Raw genomic sequence first — 19,203 nt, forward strand, 5'->3', positions numbered from 1 at the left:
TTTGCCAGAGCCTCTCTGGACCCGGGTCTACAACCTGTTCTTCCTAATGCTGTGGAGGAACAGATTGAACCTGATCAGGAGAGATGTTACATACCGCACGAGGAGACTAAGGGGGTTGTCTATGGTCAACCCCGTGGTGTTCCTTGTAGACACCTTTTTTAAGATCAACATAGGCAACCTCTGGCAAGAGAGGGCTCCTCCGTGGGTCTACTCCTGCCGGGGATGGTTTCGGCCTTTCTTCCAGGAATGGGAGACAGGAGGGCGAGTGAAGGACCTTCGCACGCAGCATGGATATCTCCCGGCTTACGCTACCTTGGTTCTGAAGGTGATACGCCGGTGGGGTCTGGGGATGTGGGAGATCAGGACTCTGACGAGGAGGCTCCTCGACGAAAGAGTCCTGTTGACCCATTTCCAGAAGCCCCTGGCGCTCAAGGACTGCCCAAGTCGGGACCTGGAGGGAGGGTTACGTTTACTGAATTCAACCCGGGTCCCCTTGAAGTTTTGGGACTTGGCTTGGCGCTGCTTTCACGGGAGACTGTATATAAGGGGTAACTTGAAGAGCAGGCCTCTGATTGACAGGGGTTGCCCCCGTCAGGAGTGCAGCGACGTGCTGGAAAGCATGGAGCATTTCCTGCTTCAGTGCCCCTTTAATACAGAGGTATACCAACGGGTAGGGGTCTCCATAGGCTGGCGTCAGCTGGCACACCTCTCCTATGCGGAGTGGGCTTATGGAGCCTTCAGAGGTCTTGGTGGCAGGGACCACTGCACTTTATTCCTAGTTAGCCTAGTGGTCAGGTTCCACATCTGGAGTGCACGGTGCCTGATCTCGACGGAACTGAAAGTCCTCCCCGTGGATACGGTATGTAGGAACATCCTGGGTGACCTGGTGAAGGTGCGTTCTGTGGAGTATGAGAAGCTGGGCACATCTAAGGCTTCTCTCCTATAGAGAGGGATTGTATTTCGTTAGGGACAGTCTTTTCTTAATCTTCTAGGGGCAGAGTAGGGAGAGAATAGGGACAGGATAGGGAGAGAGGAGGGATAGGGCAGGGACAGTTTTCCATGAAGGGTCAGACTGAGGGGCAGACTAAGGACAGTCTAGGGCAAATTAGGGAGAGAATAGGGAGACCTTTAAAAAAAAAAATAAATAAATAAATAAATTTTAAAAAAAAGAAGGGAAAGGGCATTGCTGTGTATGTGCCTGGTTTATCATCTCCAATCCCGGTGGGGGGCTGTGAGTGCACCATGAAGCCTTTTGTTTTGGTTTGGGCAAAATGAAAAGAAGTAGGGCTGCAGGTGAGCCGACCTTAGGCTTTCGGGTTGTATGAATATTGTATAGTATGTATATTGGTGTATGTCGGTGTATAGTTTATTATGGTTTTGTATATATTGTATATATTCACATTTTGGGTGGTAGGTAGGTTGGGTGGGGAGTTGGGGGGAGTGGGGGAGAGCCGTAGCCTGGCACGTCCCAAACAAACTCTGGGCACGGACTGGTGGAGTGGGCATGGCCCCCAGGCTGCGGCAGGGAAAAGTGTGGTATAACGTATATTTAAAAAAAAACAAAAAAACCCTGGTGTGGCTTGGCACGTCCTGAACTTTGAACTCTGGGCACGGACTGGTGGAGCAGGCATGGCCCCCAAGCTGCACTGGGGACCCAAAAAAAAAAAGAAAAATTAGTTTGGTTATATGCCGGTTGGCTCAGTCTTTATGTTAGGATGGTTTGGTTATATGCCGGTTGGCTCAGTCTTTATGTTAGGATGGTTTGGTTATATGCCGGTTGGCTCAGTCTTTATGTTAGGATGGTTTGGTTATATGCCGGTTGGCTCAGTCTTTATGTTAGGATGGTTTGGTTATATGCCGGTTGGCTCAGTCTTTATGTTAGGATGGTTTGGTTATATGCCGGTTGGCTCAGTCTCTATGTTAGGATGGTTTGGTTATATGCCGGTTGGCTCAGTCTTTATGTTAGGATGGTTTGGTTATATGCCGGTTGGCTCAGTCTTTATGTTAGGATGGTTTGGTTATATGCCGGTTGGCTCAGTCTTTATGTTAGTTTGGTTTGGTTATATGCCGGTTGGCTCAGTCTTTATGTTAGGATGGTTTGGTTATATGCCGGTTGGCTCAGTCTTTATGTTAGGATGGTTTGGTTATATGCCGGTTGGCTCAGTCTTTATGTTAGGATGGTTTGGTTATATGCCGGTTGGCTCAGTCTTTATGTTAGGATGGTTTGGTTGTATGCCGGTTGGCTCAGTCTTTATGTTAGTATGGTTTGGTTATATGCCGGTTGGCTCAGTCTCTATGTTAGGATGGTTTGGTTATATGCCGGTTGGCTCAGTCTCTATGTTAGGATGGTTTGGTTATATGCCGGTTGGCTCAGTCTTTATGTTAGTTTGGTTTGGTTATATGCCGGTTGGCTCAGTCTTTATGTTAGGATGGTTTGGTTATATGTCGGTTGGCTCAGTCTTTATGTTAGGATGGTTTGGTTATATGCCGGTTGGCTCAGTCTTTATGTTAGGATGGTTTGGTTATATGCCGGTTGGCTCAGTCTTTATGTTAGGATGGTTTGGTTGTATGCCGGTTGGCTCAGTCTTTATGTTAGTATGGTTTGGTTATATGCCGGTTGGTTCAGTCTCTATGTTAGGATGGTTTGGTTATATGCCGGTTGGCTCAGTCTCTATGTTAGGATGGTTTGGTTATATGCCGGTTGGCTCAGTCTCTATGTTAGGACGGTTTGGTTATATGCCGGTTGGCTCAGTCTTTATGTTAGGATGGTTTGGTTATATGCCGGTTGGCTCAGTCTTTATGTTAGGATGGTTTGGTTATATGCCGGTTGGCTCAGTCTTTATGTTAGTTTGGTTTGGTTATATGCCGGTTGGCTCAGTCTCTATGTTAGGATGGTTTGGTTATATGCCGGTTGGCTCAGTCTTTATGTTAGGATGGTTTGGTTATATGCCGGTTGGCTCAGTCTTTATGTTAGGATGGTTTGGTTATATGCCGGTTGGCTCAGTCTTTATGTTAGGATGGTTTGGTTATATGCCGGTTGGCTCAGTCTTTATGTTAGGATGGTTTGGTTATATGCCGGTTGGCTCAGTCTTTATGTTAGGATGGTTTGGTTATATGCCGGTTGGCTCAGTCTTTATGTTAGGATGGTTTGGTTATATGCCGGTTGGCTCAGTCTTTATGTTAGTATGGTTTGGTTATATGCCGGTTGGCTCAGTCTCTTTGTTAGGATGGTTTGGTTATATGCCGGTTGGCTCAGTCTTTATGTTAGGATGGTTTGGTTATATGCCGGTTGGCTCAGTCTTTATGTTAGGATGGTTTGGTTATATGCCGGTTGGCTCAGTCTTTATGTTAGGATGGTTTGGTTATATGCCGGTTGGCTCAGTCTTTATGTTAGGATGGTTTGGTTATACGCCGGTTGGCTCAGTCTCTATGTTAGGATGGTTTGGTTATATGCCGGTTGGCTCAGTCTTTATGTTAGTATGGTTTGGTTATATGCTGGTTGGCTCAGTCTTTATGTTAGGATGGTTTGGTTATATGCCGGTTGGCTCAGTCTTTATGTTAGGATGGTTTGGTTATATGCCGGTTGGCTCAGTCTTTATGTTAGGATGGTTTGGTTATATGCCGGTTGGCTCAGTCTTTATGTTAGGATGGTTTGGTTATATGCCGGTTGGCTCAGTCTTTATGTTAGGATGGTTTGGTTATATGCCGGTTGGCTCAGTCTTTATGTTAGGATGGTTTGGTTATATGCCGGTTGGCTCAGTCTTTATGTTAGGATGGTTTGGTTATATGCCGGTTGGCTCAGTCTTTATGTTAGGATGGTTTGGTTATATGCCGGTTGGCTCAGTCTTTATGTTAGGATGGTTTGGTTATATGCCGGTTGGCTCAGTCTTTATGTTAGGATGGTTTGGTTATATGCCGGTTGGCTCAGTCTTTATGTTAGGATGGTTTGGTTATATGCCGGTTGGCTCAGTCTTTATGTCAGGATGGTTTGGTTATATGCCGGTTGGCTCAGTCTTTATGTTAGGATGGTTTGGTTATACGCCGGTTGGCTCAGTCTCTATGTTAGGATGGTTTGGTTATATGCCGGTTGGCTCAGTCTTTATGTTAGGATGGTTTGGTTATATGCCGGTTGGCTCAGTCTTTATGTTAGGATGGTTTGGTTATACGCCGGTTGGCTCAGTCTCTATGTTAGGATGGTTTGGTTATATGCCGGTTGGCTCAGTCTTTATGTTAGGATGGTTTGGTTATATGCCGGTTGGCTCAGTCTTTATGTCAGGATGGTTTGGTTATATGCCGGTTGGCTCAGTCTTTATGTTAGGATGGTTTGGTTATACGCCGGTTGGCTCAGTCTCTATGTTAGGATGGTTTGGTTATATGCCGGTTGGCTCAGTCTCTATGTTAGGATGGTTTGGTTATATGCCGGTTGGCTCAGTCTTTATGTTAGGATGGTTTGGTTATATGCCGGTTGGCTCAGTCTTTATGTTAGGATGGTTTGGTTATATGCCGGTTGGCTCAGTCTTTATGTTAGGATGGTTTGGTTATATGCCGGTTGGCTCAGTCTTTATGTTAGGATGGTTTGGTTATATGCCGGTTGGCTCAGTCTTTATGTCAGGATGGTTTGGTTATATGCCGGTTGGCTCAGTCTTTATGTTAGGATGGTTTGGTTATACGCCGGTTGGCTCAGTCTCTATGTTAGGATGGTTTGGTTATATGCCGGTTGGCTCAGTCTTTATGTTAGTATGGTTTGGTTATATGCTGGTTGGCTCAGTCTCTATGTTAGGATGGTTTGGTTATATGCCGGTTGGCTCAGTCTCTATGTTAGGATGGTTTGGTTATATGCCGGTTGGCTCAGTCTTTATGTTAGTATAGTTTGGTTATATGCCGGTTGGCTCAGTCTTTATGTTAGGATGGTTTGGTTATATGCCGGTTGGCTCAGTCTTTATGTTAGGATGGTTTGGTTATATGCCGGTTGGCTCAGTCTTTATGTTAGGATGGTTTGGTTATATGCCGGTTGGCTCAGTCTCTATGTTAGGATGGTTTGGTTATATGCCGGTTGGCTCAGTCTTTATGTTAGGATGGTTTGGTTATATGCCGGTTGGCTCAGTCTTTATGTTAGGATGGTTTGGTTATATGCCGGTTGGCTCAGTCTTTATGTTAGGATGGTTTGGTTAGTTATTTCTGTTATTGTTTAACGCTATTTCATTTCATTTGTGTGGTTTCAGGGGGTTCGGCTGGACCTGTAGTTCTAGTTTTCTGTAGTGATATGCTCTGTTAAGTATTTTTGTTATATATTGAGTATGAGTGGCTGTGTGAGTGTACAGCGGGGGAGGGGGAATGGGTATAAAGTGACTTTTCTTTTGTTGATGGGTCATGGACCAGGGGGGGGGGGGGGGAGGGCCTCATCTTGTTGTATACAGTTGTGTTATTGTTAATGTTTGGTTGTGTTTTATACTTTTCTAATAAAAGATCTACAGGATAAGTAATGTATGTACACAGTGACTCCACCACCAGCAGAATAGTGAGTGCAGCTCTGGAGTATAATACAGGATGTAACTGAGGAGCAGTACAGGATAAGTAATGTATGTACACAGTGACTCCACCAGCAGCAGAATAGTGAGTGCAGCTCTGGGGTATAATACAGGATGTAACTCAGGAGCAGTACAGGATAAGTAATGTATACAGTGACTCCACCAGCAGAATAGTGAGTGCAGCTCTGGGGTATAATACAGGATGTAACTCAGGAGCAGTACAGGATAAGTAATGTATGTACACAGTGACTCCACCAGCAGAATAGTGAGTGCAGCTCTGGAGTATAATACAGGATGTAACTCAGGAGCAGTACAGGATAAGTAATGTATGTACACAGTGACTCCACCAGCAGAATAGTGAGTGCAGCTCTGGAGTATAATACAGGATATAACTCAGGGTCAGTACAGGATAAGTAATGTATGTACACAGTGACTCCACCAGGAGAATAGTGAGTGCAGCTCTGGAGTATAATACAGGATGTAACTCAGGATCGGTACAGGATAAGTAATGTATGTACACAGTGACTCCACAGCCGAATAGTGAGTGCAGCTCTGGGGTATAATACAGGATGTAACTCAGGAGCAGTACAGGATAAGTAATGTATGTACACAGTGACTCCACCAGCAGAATAGTGAGTGCAGCTCTGGAGTATAATACAGGATGTAACTCAGGAGTAGTACAGGATAAGTAATGTATGTACACAGTGACTCCACCAGCAGAATAGTGAGTGCAGCTCTGGGGTATAATACAGGATGTAACTCAGGAGCAGTACAGGATAAGTAATGTATATACACAGTGACTCCACCAGCAGAATAGTGAGTGCAGCTCTGGAGGATAATACAGGATGTAACTCAGGAGCAGTACAGGATAAGTAATGTATGTACACAGTGACTCCACCAGCAGCATAGTGAGTGCAGCTCTGGAGGATCATTACAGGATGAGTAATGTATGTATACAGTGACTCCACCAGCAGAATAGTGAGTGCAGCTCTGGAGTACAATACAGGATGTAACTCAGGGTCAGTACAGGATAAGTAATGTATGTACACAGTGACTCCACCAGCAGAATAGTGAGTGCAGCTCTGGAGAATAAGACAGGATGTAACTCAGGATCAGTACAGGATAAGTAATGTATGTATACAGTGACTCCACCAGCAGAATAGTGAGTGCAGCTCTGGAGTATAATACAGGATGTAACTCAGGATCAGTACAGGACAAGTAATGTATGTACACAGTGACTCCACCAGCAGAATAGTGAGTGCAGCTCTGGAGGATCATTACAGGATGAGTAATGTATGTATACAGTGACTCCACCAGCAGAATAGTGAGTGCAGCTCTGGAGTATAATACAGGATGTAACTCAGGAGCAGTACAGGATAAGTAATGTATGTACACAGTGACTCCACCAGCAGAATAGTGAGTGCAGCTCTGGAGGATCATTACAGGATGAGTAATGTATGTATACAGTGACTCCACCAGCAGAATAGTGAGTGCAGCTCTGGAGTATAATACAGGATGTAACTCAGGGTCAGTACAGGATAAGTAATGTATGTACACAGTGACTCCACCAGCAGAATAGTGAGTGCAGCTCTGGGGTATAATACAGGATGTAACTCAGGAGCAGTACAGGATAAGTAATGTATGTACACAGTGACTCCAGCAGCAGAATAGTGAGTGCAGCTCTGGAGGATAATACAGGATGTAACTCAGGAGCAGTACAGGATAAGTAATGTATGTACACAGTGACTCCACCAGCAGAATAGTGAGTGCAGCTCTGGAGGATCATTACAGGATGAGTAATGTATGTATACAGTGACTCCACCAGCAGAATAGTGAGTGCAGCTCTGGAGTATAATACAGGATGTAACTCAGGAGCAGTACAGGATAAGTAATGTATGTACACAGTGACTCCACCAGCAGAATAGTGAGTGCAGCTCTGGAGGATCATTACAGGATGAGTAATGTATGTATACAGTGACTCCACCAGCAGAATAGTGAGTGCAGCTCTGGAGTATAATACAGGATGTAACTCAGGGTCAGTACAGGATAAGTAATGTATGTACACAGTGACTCCACCAGCAGAATAGTGAGTGCAGCTCTGGGGTATAATACAGGATGTAACTCAGGAGCAGTACAGGATAAGTAATGTATGTACACAGTGACTCCAGCAGCAGAATAGTGAGTGCAGCTCTGGAGGATAATACAGGATGTAACTCAGGAGCAGTACAGGATAAGTAATGTATGTACACAGTGACTCCACCAGCAGAATAGTGAGTGCAGCTCTGGGGTATAATACAGGATGTAACTCAGGAGCAGTACAGGATAAGTAATGTATGTACACAGTGACTCCACCAGCAGAATAGGGAGTGCAGCTCTGGAGTATAATACAGAATGTAACTCAGGATCAGTACAGGATAAGTAATGTATGTACACAGTGACTCCACCAGCAGAATAGTGAGTGCAGCTCTGGAGTATAATACAGGATGTAACTCAGGAGCAGTAAAGGATAAGTAATGTATGTACACAGTGACTCCACCAGCAGAATAGTGAGTGCAGCTCTGGGGTATAATACAGGATAAGTAATGTATGTACACAGTGACTCCACCAGGAGAATAGTGAGTGCAGCTCTGGGGTATAATACTGGATGTAACTCAGGAGCAGTACAGGATAAGTAATGTATGTACACAGTGACTCCACCAGCAGAATAGTGAGTCCAGCTCTGGGGTATAATACAGGATGTAACTCAGGAGCAGTACAGTATAAGTAATGTATGTACACAGTGACTCCACCAGCAGAATAGTGAGTGCAGCTCCGGAGTATAATACAGGATGTAACTCAGGAGCAGTACAGGATAAGTAATGTATGTACACAGTGACTCCACCAGCAGAATAGGGAGTGCAGCTCTGGAGTATAATACAGGATGTAACTCAGGAGCAGTACAGGATAAGTAATGTATGTACACAGTGACTCCAGCAGCAGAATAGTGAGTCCAGCTCTGGGGTATTACATTTAATACATATGTAATGTTAACAAGGACTTTATGTAGGAAGGGAGAATAAAGTAGCCCCCCCCCCCCCCCCCGCACTGTTTTGATATGGGGCTCCTCTGTGACCTGGAGGTGAAGATGGGAATAGAGGCCCAGTTAAGGACTTCTCACCCGACTCCCTAAGGCTAGTTCCACATGGGCAATCACAATTTTGCCACAAGAAAATTGAGGCACAATTGCTTCTTTGTAGCCGCGATTTTTGGGTATCAGCGATGCTTTTTTTTAGAATCTTGCACCAGATCGCCTCCGCCTGTGAGGAAATCGAACGGTTTTTATTGCGCCAGTCAATAGGACTTTCTAATGTTAAAATTTTATTGCGATTTTGCATGTTGTGATGCGATAAAAAGGCTCCGCAGGGAAACATGAGATTAATCGCACGCGGCGCAATGATGGAGCGTGCCGCGATTTTTGTTTTCGCCAACATTGCATCAGTTAAAACAAAGAAAAAAGCCATTGAAAATCCGTGGTTCCACAAATCTGCTTTTTTTTACTCACTCTCGACTTTGCGCTATTTTATCGCCCGTGTGAAGCCCCCTCAGGAACCTTGACAATCACAGGCGTACGTGATGTCAGTGCATTAAAAAAAGGCGCAACTCCAATGTAACGGCGCGGGACGTCCGCAACGCCAATGTAACGGCGCGGGACGTCCGCAACGCCAATGTAACGGCGCGGGACGTCCGCAACTCCAATGTAACGGCGCGGGACGTCCGCAACTCCAATGTAACGGCGCGGGACGTCCGCAACTCCAATGTAACGGCGCGGGACGTCCGCAACTCCAATGTAACGGCGCGGGACGTCCGCAACTCCAATGTAACGGCGCGGGACGTCCGCAACTCCAATGTAACGGCGCGGAACATCCGCAACTCCAATGTAACGGCGCGGGACGTCCGCAACGCCAATGTAACGGCGCGGGACGTCCGCAACTCCAATGTAACGGCGCGGGACGTCCGCAACTCCAATGTAACGGCGCGGGACGTCCGCAACGCCAATGTAACGGCGCGGGACGTCCGCAACGCCAATGTAACGGCGCGGGACGTCCGCAACTCCAATGTAACGGCGCGGGACGTCCGCAACGCCAATGTAACGGCGCGGGACGTCCGCAACTCCAATGTAACGGCGCGGGACGTCCGCAACGCCAATGTAACGGCGCGGGACGTCCGCAACTCCAATGTAACGGCGCGGGACGTCCGCAAATCCAATGTAACGGCGCGGGACGTCCGCAACGCCAATGTAACGGCGCGGGACGTCCGCAACTCCAATGTAACGGCGCGGGACGTCCGCAACTCCAATGTAACGGCGCGGGACGTCCGCAACTCCAATGTAACGGCGCGGGACGTCCGCAACTCCAATGTAACGGCGCGGGCCGTCCGCAACTCCAATGTAACGGCGCGGGCCGTCCGCAACTCCAATGTAACGGCGCGGGCCGTCCGCAACTCCAATGTAACGGCGCGGGCCGTCCGCAACTCCAATGTAACGGCGCGGGCCGTCCGCAACTCCAATGTAACGGCGCGGGCCGTCCGCAACTCCAATGTAACGGCGCGGGCCGTCCGCAACTCCAATGTAACGGCGCGGGCCGTCCGCAACTCCAATGTAACGGCGCGGGCCGTCCGCAACTCCAATGTAACGGCGCGGGCCGTCCGCAACTCCAATGTAACGGCGCGGGCCGTCCGCAACTCCAATGTAACGGCGCGGGCCGTCCGCAACTCCAATGTAACGGCGCGGGCCGTCCGCCACTCCAATGTAACGGCGCGGGACGTCCGCAACGCCAATGTAACGGCGCGGGACGTCCGCAACTCCAATGTAACGGCGCGGGACGTCCGCAACGCCAATGTAACGGCGCGGGCCGTCCGCCACTCCAATGTAACGGCGCGGGACGTCCGCAACCCCAATGTAACGGCGCGGGACGTCCGCAACTCCAATGTAACGGCGCGGGACGTCCGCAACGCCAATGTAACGGCGCGGGACGTCCGCAACGCCAATGTAACGGCGCGGGACGTCCGCAACCCCAATGTAACGGCGCGGGACGTCCGCAACGCCAATGTAACGGCGCGGGACGTCCGCCACTCCAATGTAACGGCGCGGGACGTCCGCCACTCCAATGTAACGGCGCGGGCCGTCCGCCACTCCAATGTAACGGCGCGGGACGTCCGCAACTCCAATGTAACGGCGCGGGACGTCCGCAACTCCAATGTAACGGCGCGGGACGTCCGCAACTCCAATGTAACGGCGCGGGACGTCCGCAACTCCAATGTAACGGCGCGGGACGTCCGCAACTCCAATGTAACGGCGCGGGCCGTCCGCAACTCCAATGTAACGGCGCGGGACGTCCGCAACTCCAATGTAACGGCGCGGGACGTCCGCAACTCCAATGTAACGGCGCGGGACGTCCGCAACTCCAATGTAACGGCGCGGGACGTCCGCAACTCCAATGTAACGGCGCGGGACGTCCGCAACTCCAATGTAACGGCGCGGGACGTCCGCAACTCCAATGTAACGGCGCGGGACGTCCGCAACCCCAATGTAACGGCGCGGGACGTCCGCAACTCCAATGTAACGGCGCGGGACGTCCGCAACCCCAATGTAACGGCGCGGGACGTCCGCAACTCCAATGTAACGGCGCGGGACGTCCGCAACTCCAATGTAACGGCGCGGGACGTCCGCAACTCCAATGTAACGGCGCGGGACGTCCGCAACTCCAATGTAACGGCGCGGGACGTCCGCAACTCCAATGTAACGGCGCGGGACGTCCGCAACCCCAATGTAACGGCGCGGGACGTCCGCAACTCCAATGTAACGGCGCGGGACGTCCGCAACTCCAATGTAACGGCGCGGGACGTCCGCAACGCCAATGTAACGGCGCGGGACGTCCGCAACGCCAATGTAACGGCGCGGGACGTCCGCAACTCCAATGTAACGGCGCGGGACGTCCGCAACTCCAATGTAACGGCGCGGGACGTCCGCAACTCCAATGTAACGGCGCGGGACGTCCGCAACTCCAATGTAACGGCGCGGGACGTCCGCAACCCCAATGTAACGGCGCGGGACGTCCGCAACGCCAATGTAACGGCGCGGGACGTCCGCAACTCCAATGTAACGGCGCGGGACGTCCGCAACCCCAATGTAACGGCGCGGGACGTCCGCAACTCCAATGTAACGGCGCGGGACGTCCGCAACTCCAATGTAACGGCGCGGGACGTCCGCAACTCCAATGTAACGGCGCGGGACGTCCGCAACTCCAATGTAACGGCGCGGGACGTCCGCAACTCCAATGTAACGGCGCGGGACGTCCGCAACTCCAATGTAACGGCGCGGGACGTCCGCAACTCCAATGTAACGGCGCGGGACGTCCGCAACTCCAATGTAACGGCGCGGGACGTCCGCTGCGGTTTGTTACGCCGGTCGGTCATCCTTCTTATGTGCAGAAAAACAAAACAAAAATTTAAAGTTTTTCTCTGGAATTGCTTAGCAACAATCCGTGACCCACGGCGCCGTGAGGACGCGTCCGTGCACGCGCCATTTTTTTAAAGCACCCATTGGACCAGAATCACCAATTCAAGTCATCGGTCTGCTTATAAAAGTGCGCCGGTGAACACGGACGGACTGAAGATGCGCCCTGAGAAAAGTAACCACAAGCCCCAATCCTACAAATGTTGGGGACGGGAAGCCTTCTGCGCACAGAGCGGGGGTGCGGGTGTACGGGGATAGGTGACCGCTACTTACTGTAAATACGTCGCCATGTTTTGCCTTCATTCGTGTCAAGAACGTGGCGGCGTCTCTCCCAAACTCCAGCGCATGTCCCAACCACGGAATGCGTCCACAGTCCAGGGGCGGCTCGCCTCTCCGTCTGCACACAGAAGAACATCAACCTCAGATAGAACGGCAGCAAGAAGCTCCCCCGCCTCACTCCACCACTTACCTCGCCATCATGGCGGCTGTACGTACATGACGCCGCTGTTGGCAGGACCGACTGGCGATGGATCACCTGCGCTGTAGCCCCTCCCTAGAGTCTCCAGTGCCGCGTTTCATTCTGGTTAGGCTAATGTCACACAGGCGAGGGTGAATCCCGGTCCGATATCGCCCTTGCCGTCCATGTGAAACCCCCAAGGGTGCGAGGCTTTTTTACGTGAAAACGGCGTTGCATGATTTCAGGGAACCTCTGGCGCGGCTGTCGGCCGGGGTTCCTCCCATTGTTTTCACCTAGCATGTGTTGTGATGCCATCGCCAGCACTACTGAAAACAATGGGAGGTGCAATGCGAGCGCGCGCCCAAACAGGACGTGTCGCGGTACGCTTACTGCGGGAAACAAAAAAATTGCTGATGCGTATGAACCTGTTTAAGAGAATGGGGTTGATATTTGTGCGTCTCGCACGATTTTCTCGCCGTCTGAAGCCGCCGTAATCATTAAAGGGTTTTCTAAGAAGAGAATAAAGCAGCAAATGTCCGAGAATTAAAACCCAAAGCCCCGCCGGCACCGGCCCCGCCGCAGGGACTGGTTGGATGCCTCTGCACTGCATCGGCCGGACTGAAGACTCAAGTTCTAGGTTTAACCCTGATGCTTCTGGGCAATCTCCCAGATGAACCAGCGGCAGCTTGGAATGTCACAAGACACGCTCTCCGTGAAACCGCAAGGACCGTTCTTGGATACCGGCGCCCCGTAGGCAGCCCTGGCTAACGGACGACGCTATGCAGGTCCTTGAAGTGAAGGCGAAAGCCCGCCTTAAAAACGACCAAGCGGAATGTAAGAGGCTGAAGGGCAAAGGCCAAGAAAGAGAGGGAGCGGTACCATAATGCTCCGGCTGATGAAGCTGAGGAGGGTCTGAAGTCAAACCATCTAAGAGCAGCATACAAAGCAGTCGCCAGAATCTGAGGGTCCTCAGGGACCAACCGGCATACGCCAATCCACAAACCTGATGGCAGCCCTTGTACCAACCATGACGAGACACTTCACCACTGGCATGAACATTTCTCATCCGCCCTAAACCATCCCCCGGCTAACAAGTGCCACGACCTCGATGACCTCGCATCCATTGCTGTGGATGACCGTTCTGTGCCTACGGATGCTCCTTCACGGGAAGAGGTCCATTCTGATATTCAGAAAATTAGGTACGGACGCGCCGCCGCCTCAGATGGCATTCCACCTGAACTGCTCAAATGTGCAATTTCTGCGCGTCTGGTCTTGTGGGAAAGTCCCCGTGGAATGGAAGGAGCGCATCATCCTCGCCCTGTACAAGGGGAAGGGCCCAAAAACAGCTTGCACTATCTACAGGCCGATAACGCTCCTCTCAAGCGTACAACCACTCCTGACCTCCAAGCGGAGACCCCAGCAGTCAGGCTTCACGGCAGGCCGCTCCACCATGGATGCCATGCTCGCTCTTAGGCTCCTCTCAGAGATACATGGAGAACTTAACAAACTGCTCCTCATCACGTATGTCGATCTCAAGGCGGCATTCAACTCTGTCTACAGAGAAGCCCTCCGGAAGGCCTTGCGTGGCATTGGCGTCCCCACATCCCTTCTTAACCTACTAAAAGACATGCGTCAGGGCACATCCGCCAAAGTCCGTATCAACGGTTCAGCCTCTGCTAGTTTTGAGACCTTGCCTGGTGTTTGACAAGGTTGCGTCTTGTCTCCTGCACTCTTCTGCAGGGCTATGGACTGGATTCTTCAGCATATTGTCCAATGTAATGGGGTCACTCTTCCGGAGTACCACTTCACCGACCTGGACTACGCCGACGATGTTGCACTCTTGGATGTCACATCTGATAATCTGAGACACTCACTGGAACAGTTCGATTTTGAGGCGTCCTGTCTTGGGCTTCACATCTCCTGGCAATAAACCAAGCTGCAGAATCTAGGAGTCAGCACAATCCCTCCGGACCTAGACCTAAACGGCCAGAGAGTTGGTGCTGTCAGTGAGTTCGTGTACCTCGGAAGCGTTCAGCACACAGATGGGAGAGCGCTTCCAGACATCCTGTGGAGAATAGCGGTGGGAGCCCCGGCGATGAGGTCCCTGGATAACCTCTGGTGGAGGCAGAACATAACACCCAGGACCAAGACTCGATTCTACCAGACCTGCGGTATGCCAATAGACCTGGACCTTGCTGTCACAAAGCACTGAGCGTCTGGAGTCCTTTCACATGCGATGCCAGCGCCAGATTCTCCATGCCCGTTGGTCTGCCTTCATCAGATCCAGGCTCGCACGGGGCTTGACTCAATCACAAAAACAATAACAAGGAGACGACTCGCATTTTTTGGTCATGCTGCACGCTTGTCAGAAGCTGTCCGGCCCACGGTGCTCTAACCCCAGCAACTGATAGGAAAAATCGAGAGACGACCCCCTGCCGGATGGTGGAGGCCCCCGGGTCGTCCGCGCCACTTGTGGGTGCAACAGATAGGCACCGAATGGAGCAATGCTCTCGGTCGTGGTCATTCTAGGTCGGTGCTACGGAGCCTCGTCCTCCAAGCGAGATAACTAACTCCTGGCAGAAAAACTGTTTAAAAACTACAACTCCCAGCATGCCTGCAGCGGTCAGGGTGCGCTGGGTGGCTACAGGGTGGCTGACCTGGAGGTAGCAGATCTGTGGGGACCCGGGACATTCTATACATCGCCAGCCCCGTGACGGGGGTATGACAGCGCAGCAGCAAGACTAATGAAGAGACCAGGGCACAGCGATAGGGGGAGGGGCACAGGGATATGGAAGAGGGAGCACAGCAATATAAAGGGCGCACAACATTATGGTGGGGGGCACAGCGATACAGGGGAGTGGCACAGCGATATGGGAGGAGACTCACAACGATACAGGGGGAGGGGCACCGCGATATAGGAAGAAGGGCACAGCAATACGGGCGGAGGGGCACAGCGATATGATGAGAGGGGCACAGCGATATGATGGGAGGGGCACAGCGATACAGGAGGAGGGGAACAGTGATATGTGGGAGGGGCACAGCGATACAGGAGGAGGGGAACAGTGATATGTGGGAGGGTCACAGCGATATGGGGGAGGGGCACAGCAATATGATGGGAGGGGCACAGCGATACAGGAGGAGGGGAACAGTGATATGTGGGAGGGTCACAGCGATATGGGAGAGAGGAACAGTGATATGTGGGAGGGGCACAGCGATATGGGGGAGGGGCACAGCGATACGATGGGAGGGGCACAGCGATACAGGAGGAGAGGAACAGTGATATGTGGGAGGGTCACAGCGATATGATGAGAGGGGCACAGCGATATGATGGGAGGGGCACAGCGATACAGGAGGAGGGGAACAGTGATATGTGGGAGGGTCACAGCGATATGGGGAAGGGGCACAGCGATACAGGAGGAGGGGAACAGTGATATGTGGGAGGGTCACAGCGATATGATGAGAGGGGCACAGCGATATGATGGGAGGGGCACAGCGATACAGGAGGAGGGGAACAGTGATATGTGGGAGGGTCACAGCGATATGGGGAAGGGGCACAGCGATACAGGAGGAGGGGAACAGTGATATGTGGGAGGGTCACAGCGATATGGGGAAGGGGCACAGCGATATGGAGGAGGGAGCAAGGAGATTTAAGGGGAGGGGCACAGCGATATGGAGGGGGCACAGCATTATGGTGGGGGAACACAGCGATATGGAGGGAGGGGCACAGCGATATGGGGGAGGGGCACAGCCATAAGGAGGGAGGGGCACAGCGATATGGAGGGAGGGGCACAGCGATATGGAGGGAGGGGCACAATAATATGAGGGGGCACAGCGATATGAGAGAAGGAGAACAACGATATGATGGGAGGGGCACAGCAATATGGAGGGGGGAGCACAGTGATATGGAGGGAGGGGCACAGCAATATGATGGGGCACAACATTATGGCTGGGGGCACAGCGATATAAATGGAGGGGCACAGCGATATGGGGGAGGGGAACAACAATATGATGGGAGGGGCACAGTGATATGGCAGAGAGGCACAGCGATATGGGGGAGGGGGACAACAATATGATGGGAGGGGCACAGTGATATGGCAGAGAGGCACAGCGATATGAGCGGAGGAGCACAGCATTTTGGGGGAGGGGCATAGCTTTATGAGGGAGAGGCACAGCGATACGGAGGGGGGGGGACAGCGATATGGAGGCAGCGGCACAGCGATATGGAGGCAGGGGCACAGCGATATGGGGGGAGAGGCACAGCGATATGGAGGCAGGGGCACAGCTATATGGGGGGAGGGGCACAGCAATATGTAGGGGGGCACAGCAATATGTAGGGGGGCACAGAGATATGATGGGAGGGGCACAGCAATATGTAGGGGGGCACAGCAATACGGGCGGAGGGGTACAGTGATATGGAGGGGGCACAGCAATATGGATGGAGGAGTACAGCTATATGGGGGAGAGGCACAGCAATATGGAGGCAGGGGCACAGCGATATGGGGGGAGAGGCACAGCGATACGGAGGGGGGGGGGGGACAGCGATATGGAGGCAGGGGCACAGCGATATGGGGGGAGAGGCACAGCGATATGGAGGCAGGGGCACAGCTATATGGGGGGAGAGGCACAGCGATATGGAGGGAGGGGCACAGCGATATGGAGGGAGGGGCACAGCGATATGGAGGCAGGGGCACAGCGATATGGAGGCAGGGGCACAGCGATATGGAGGGAGGGGCACAGCGATATGGAGGGAGGGGCACAGCGATATGGAGGGAGGGGCACTGCGATATGGGGGGGGAGTGGAATAGCAATATGGGGGGGCACAGCAAAACGGGAGGAAGATCACAACAATACAGGGGGTGGTGCACAGCGATATGGTGGCGAGGCAAAGCAATATGGGAGGAGACTCACAGCGATATAGAAAGAAGGGCACAGCAACACGGGCGGAGGGGCACAGAGATATGATGGGAGGGGCACAGCGATATGGGGGAAAGGGCACAGCAATATGGAGGGGGGCACAGCAATATGGGCGGAGGGGCACAGGGATGTGAAGGGAGGGGCACAGAGATATGATAGGAGGGGTACAGCGATATGGGGAAAAAAGGGCACAGCAATATGGAGGAGGGAGCAAAGTGATATGGGGGAGGGGCACAGCAAAACAGGAGGAAGATCACAAAAATACAGGGGGTGGTGCACAGCGATATGGTGGCGAGGCAAAGCAATATGGGAGGAGACTCACCGCGATACAGTCCCAACGATATAGGAAGAAGGGCACAGCATTATGGTGGGGGGCACAGCGATATGGGGGGAGGGCCACAGCGATACGGGGGGAGGGCCACAGTGATATTGAGGGAGGGGCACAGCGATATGGGGGGGGGGGAGGGGCACAGTGGTATGAGGGAGCACAGCTATATGGAGAGAGTGGCACAGAGATATTGAGAGAGGTGCACAGCGATATGGAGGGAGGGGCACAGCGATATTAGAGGAGGGACACAACAATATGGGGGGGCGCAGCAATGTGGAAGGGGCACAAAGATATGAATGGAGGGGCGCAGCGATATGGAGGGAGGGGCACAGCGATATGGAGGGAGGGGCACAGCAATACGGGCGGAGGGGCACAGCAATACGGGCGGAGGGGCACAGCAATATGTAGGGGGGCACAGCAATATGTAGGGGGGCACAGAGATATGATGGGAGGGGCACAGCAATATGTAGGGGGGCACAGCAATACGGGCGGAGGGGTACAGTGATATGGAGGGGGCACAGCAATATGGATGGAGGAGTACAGCTATATGGGGGAGAGGCACAGCAATATGGAGGGAGGGGCACAGCGATATGGGGGGAGAGGCACAGCGATACGGAGGGGGGGGGGGGGGACAGCGATATGGAGGCAGGGGCACAGCGATATGGGGGGAGAGGCACAGCAATATGGAGGGAGGGGCACAGAGATATGATAGGAGGGGTACAGCGATATGGGGAAAAGGGCACAGCAATATGGAGGAGGGAGCAAAGTGATATGGGGGAGGGGCACAGCAAAACGGGAGGAAGATCACAAAAAAACAGGGGGTGGTGCAGAGCGATATGGTGGCGAGGCAAAGCAATATGGGAGGAGGCTCACAGCGATACAGGGGGAGAGTCCCAACGATATAGGAAGAAGGGCACAGCATTATGGTGGGGGGCACAGCAATATGGGGGGAGGGCCACAGCGATACGGGGGGAGGGCACAGAGATATGATGGGAGGGACACAGCAATATGAAAGGAGGGGAACAGCGATATGGAGGAGGGAGCAAAGTGATATGAGCATGCTAATCTGCGGAGAGGGGCACGCTGATATGGGAGGAGTGGAACAGCGATATGAGGGTAGAGGCACAGCGATATGGGGGGAGTGGAATAGCAATACGGGGGGTGGGGTGGGACACAGCGATATGGGAGGAGACTCACAGCGATACAGGGGGAGGGTCACAGCGATATAGGAAAAAGGGCACAGCAATACGGGCGGAGGGGAACAGAGATATGAAGGGGGGGCACAGCGATATGGGAGAGGGGCACAGCGATATGGGAGAGGGGCACAGCGATATGGGAGAGGGGCACAGTTATATTGAGGGAGGGGCACAGCGATATGGATGGAGGAGTACAGCGATATGGGGGGAGGGGCACAGTTATATTGAGGGAGGGGCACAGCGATATGGATGGAGGCGTACAGCGATATGGGGGGGAGGGGCACAGT

The 19,203-nt window shown here is 52.2% G+C and overlaps 1 protein-coding gene across 1 annotated transcript in view; it reads right to left on the minus strand.

The window, feature by feature from the left end:
• The window catches only part of PTGIS (prostaglandin I2 synthase), a 104,660-nt gene that overhangs the window by 69,327 nt on the left and 16,130 nt on the right, over positions 1-19,203 (minus strand). Inside the window, exon 2 of the mRNA XM_066587388.1 lies at positions 12,295-12,418. Coding sequence (XP_066443485.1) covers positions 12,295-12,418 — 124 coding nt within the window. The remainder of the gene's footprint in view (positions 1-12,294; positions 12,419-19,203) is intronic.

The sequence above is a fragment of the Eleutherodactylus coqui genome, chromosome 13 (genome assembly GCF_035609145.1).
Source record: "Eleutherodactylus coqui strain aEleCoq1 chromosome 13, aEleCoq1.hap1, whole genome shotgun sequence".
Classification (NCBI taxonomy): Eukaryota; Metazoa; Chordata; class Amphibia; order Anura; family Eleutherodactylidae; genus Eleutherodactylus; species Eleutherodactylus coqui.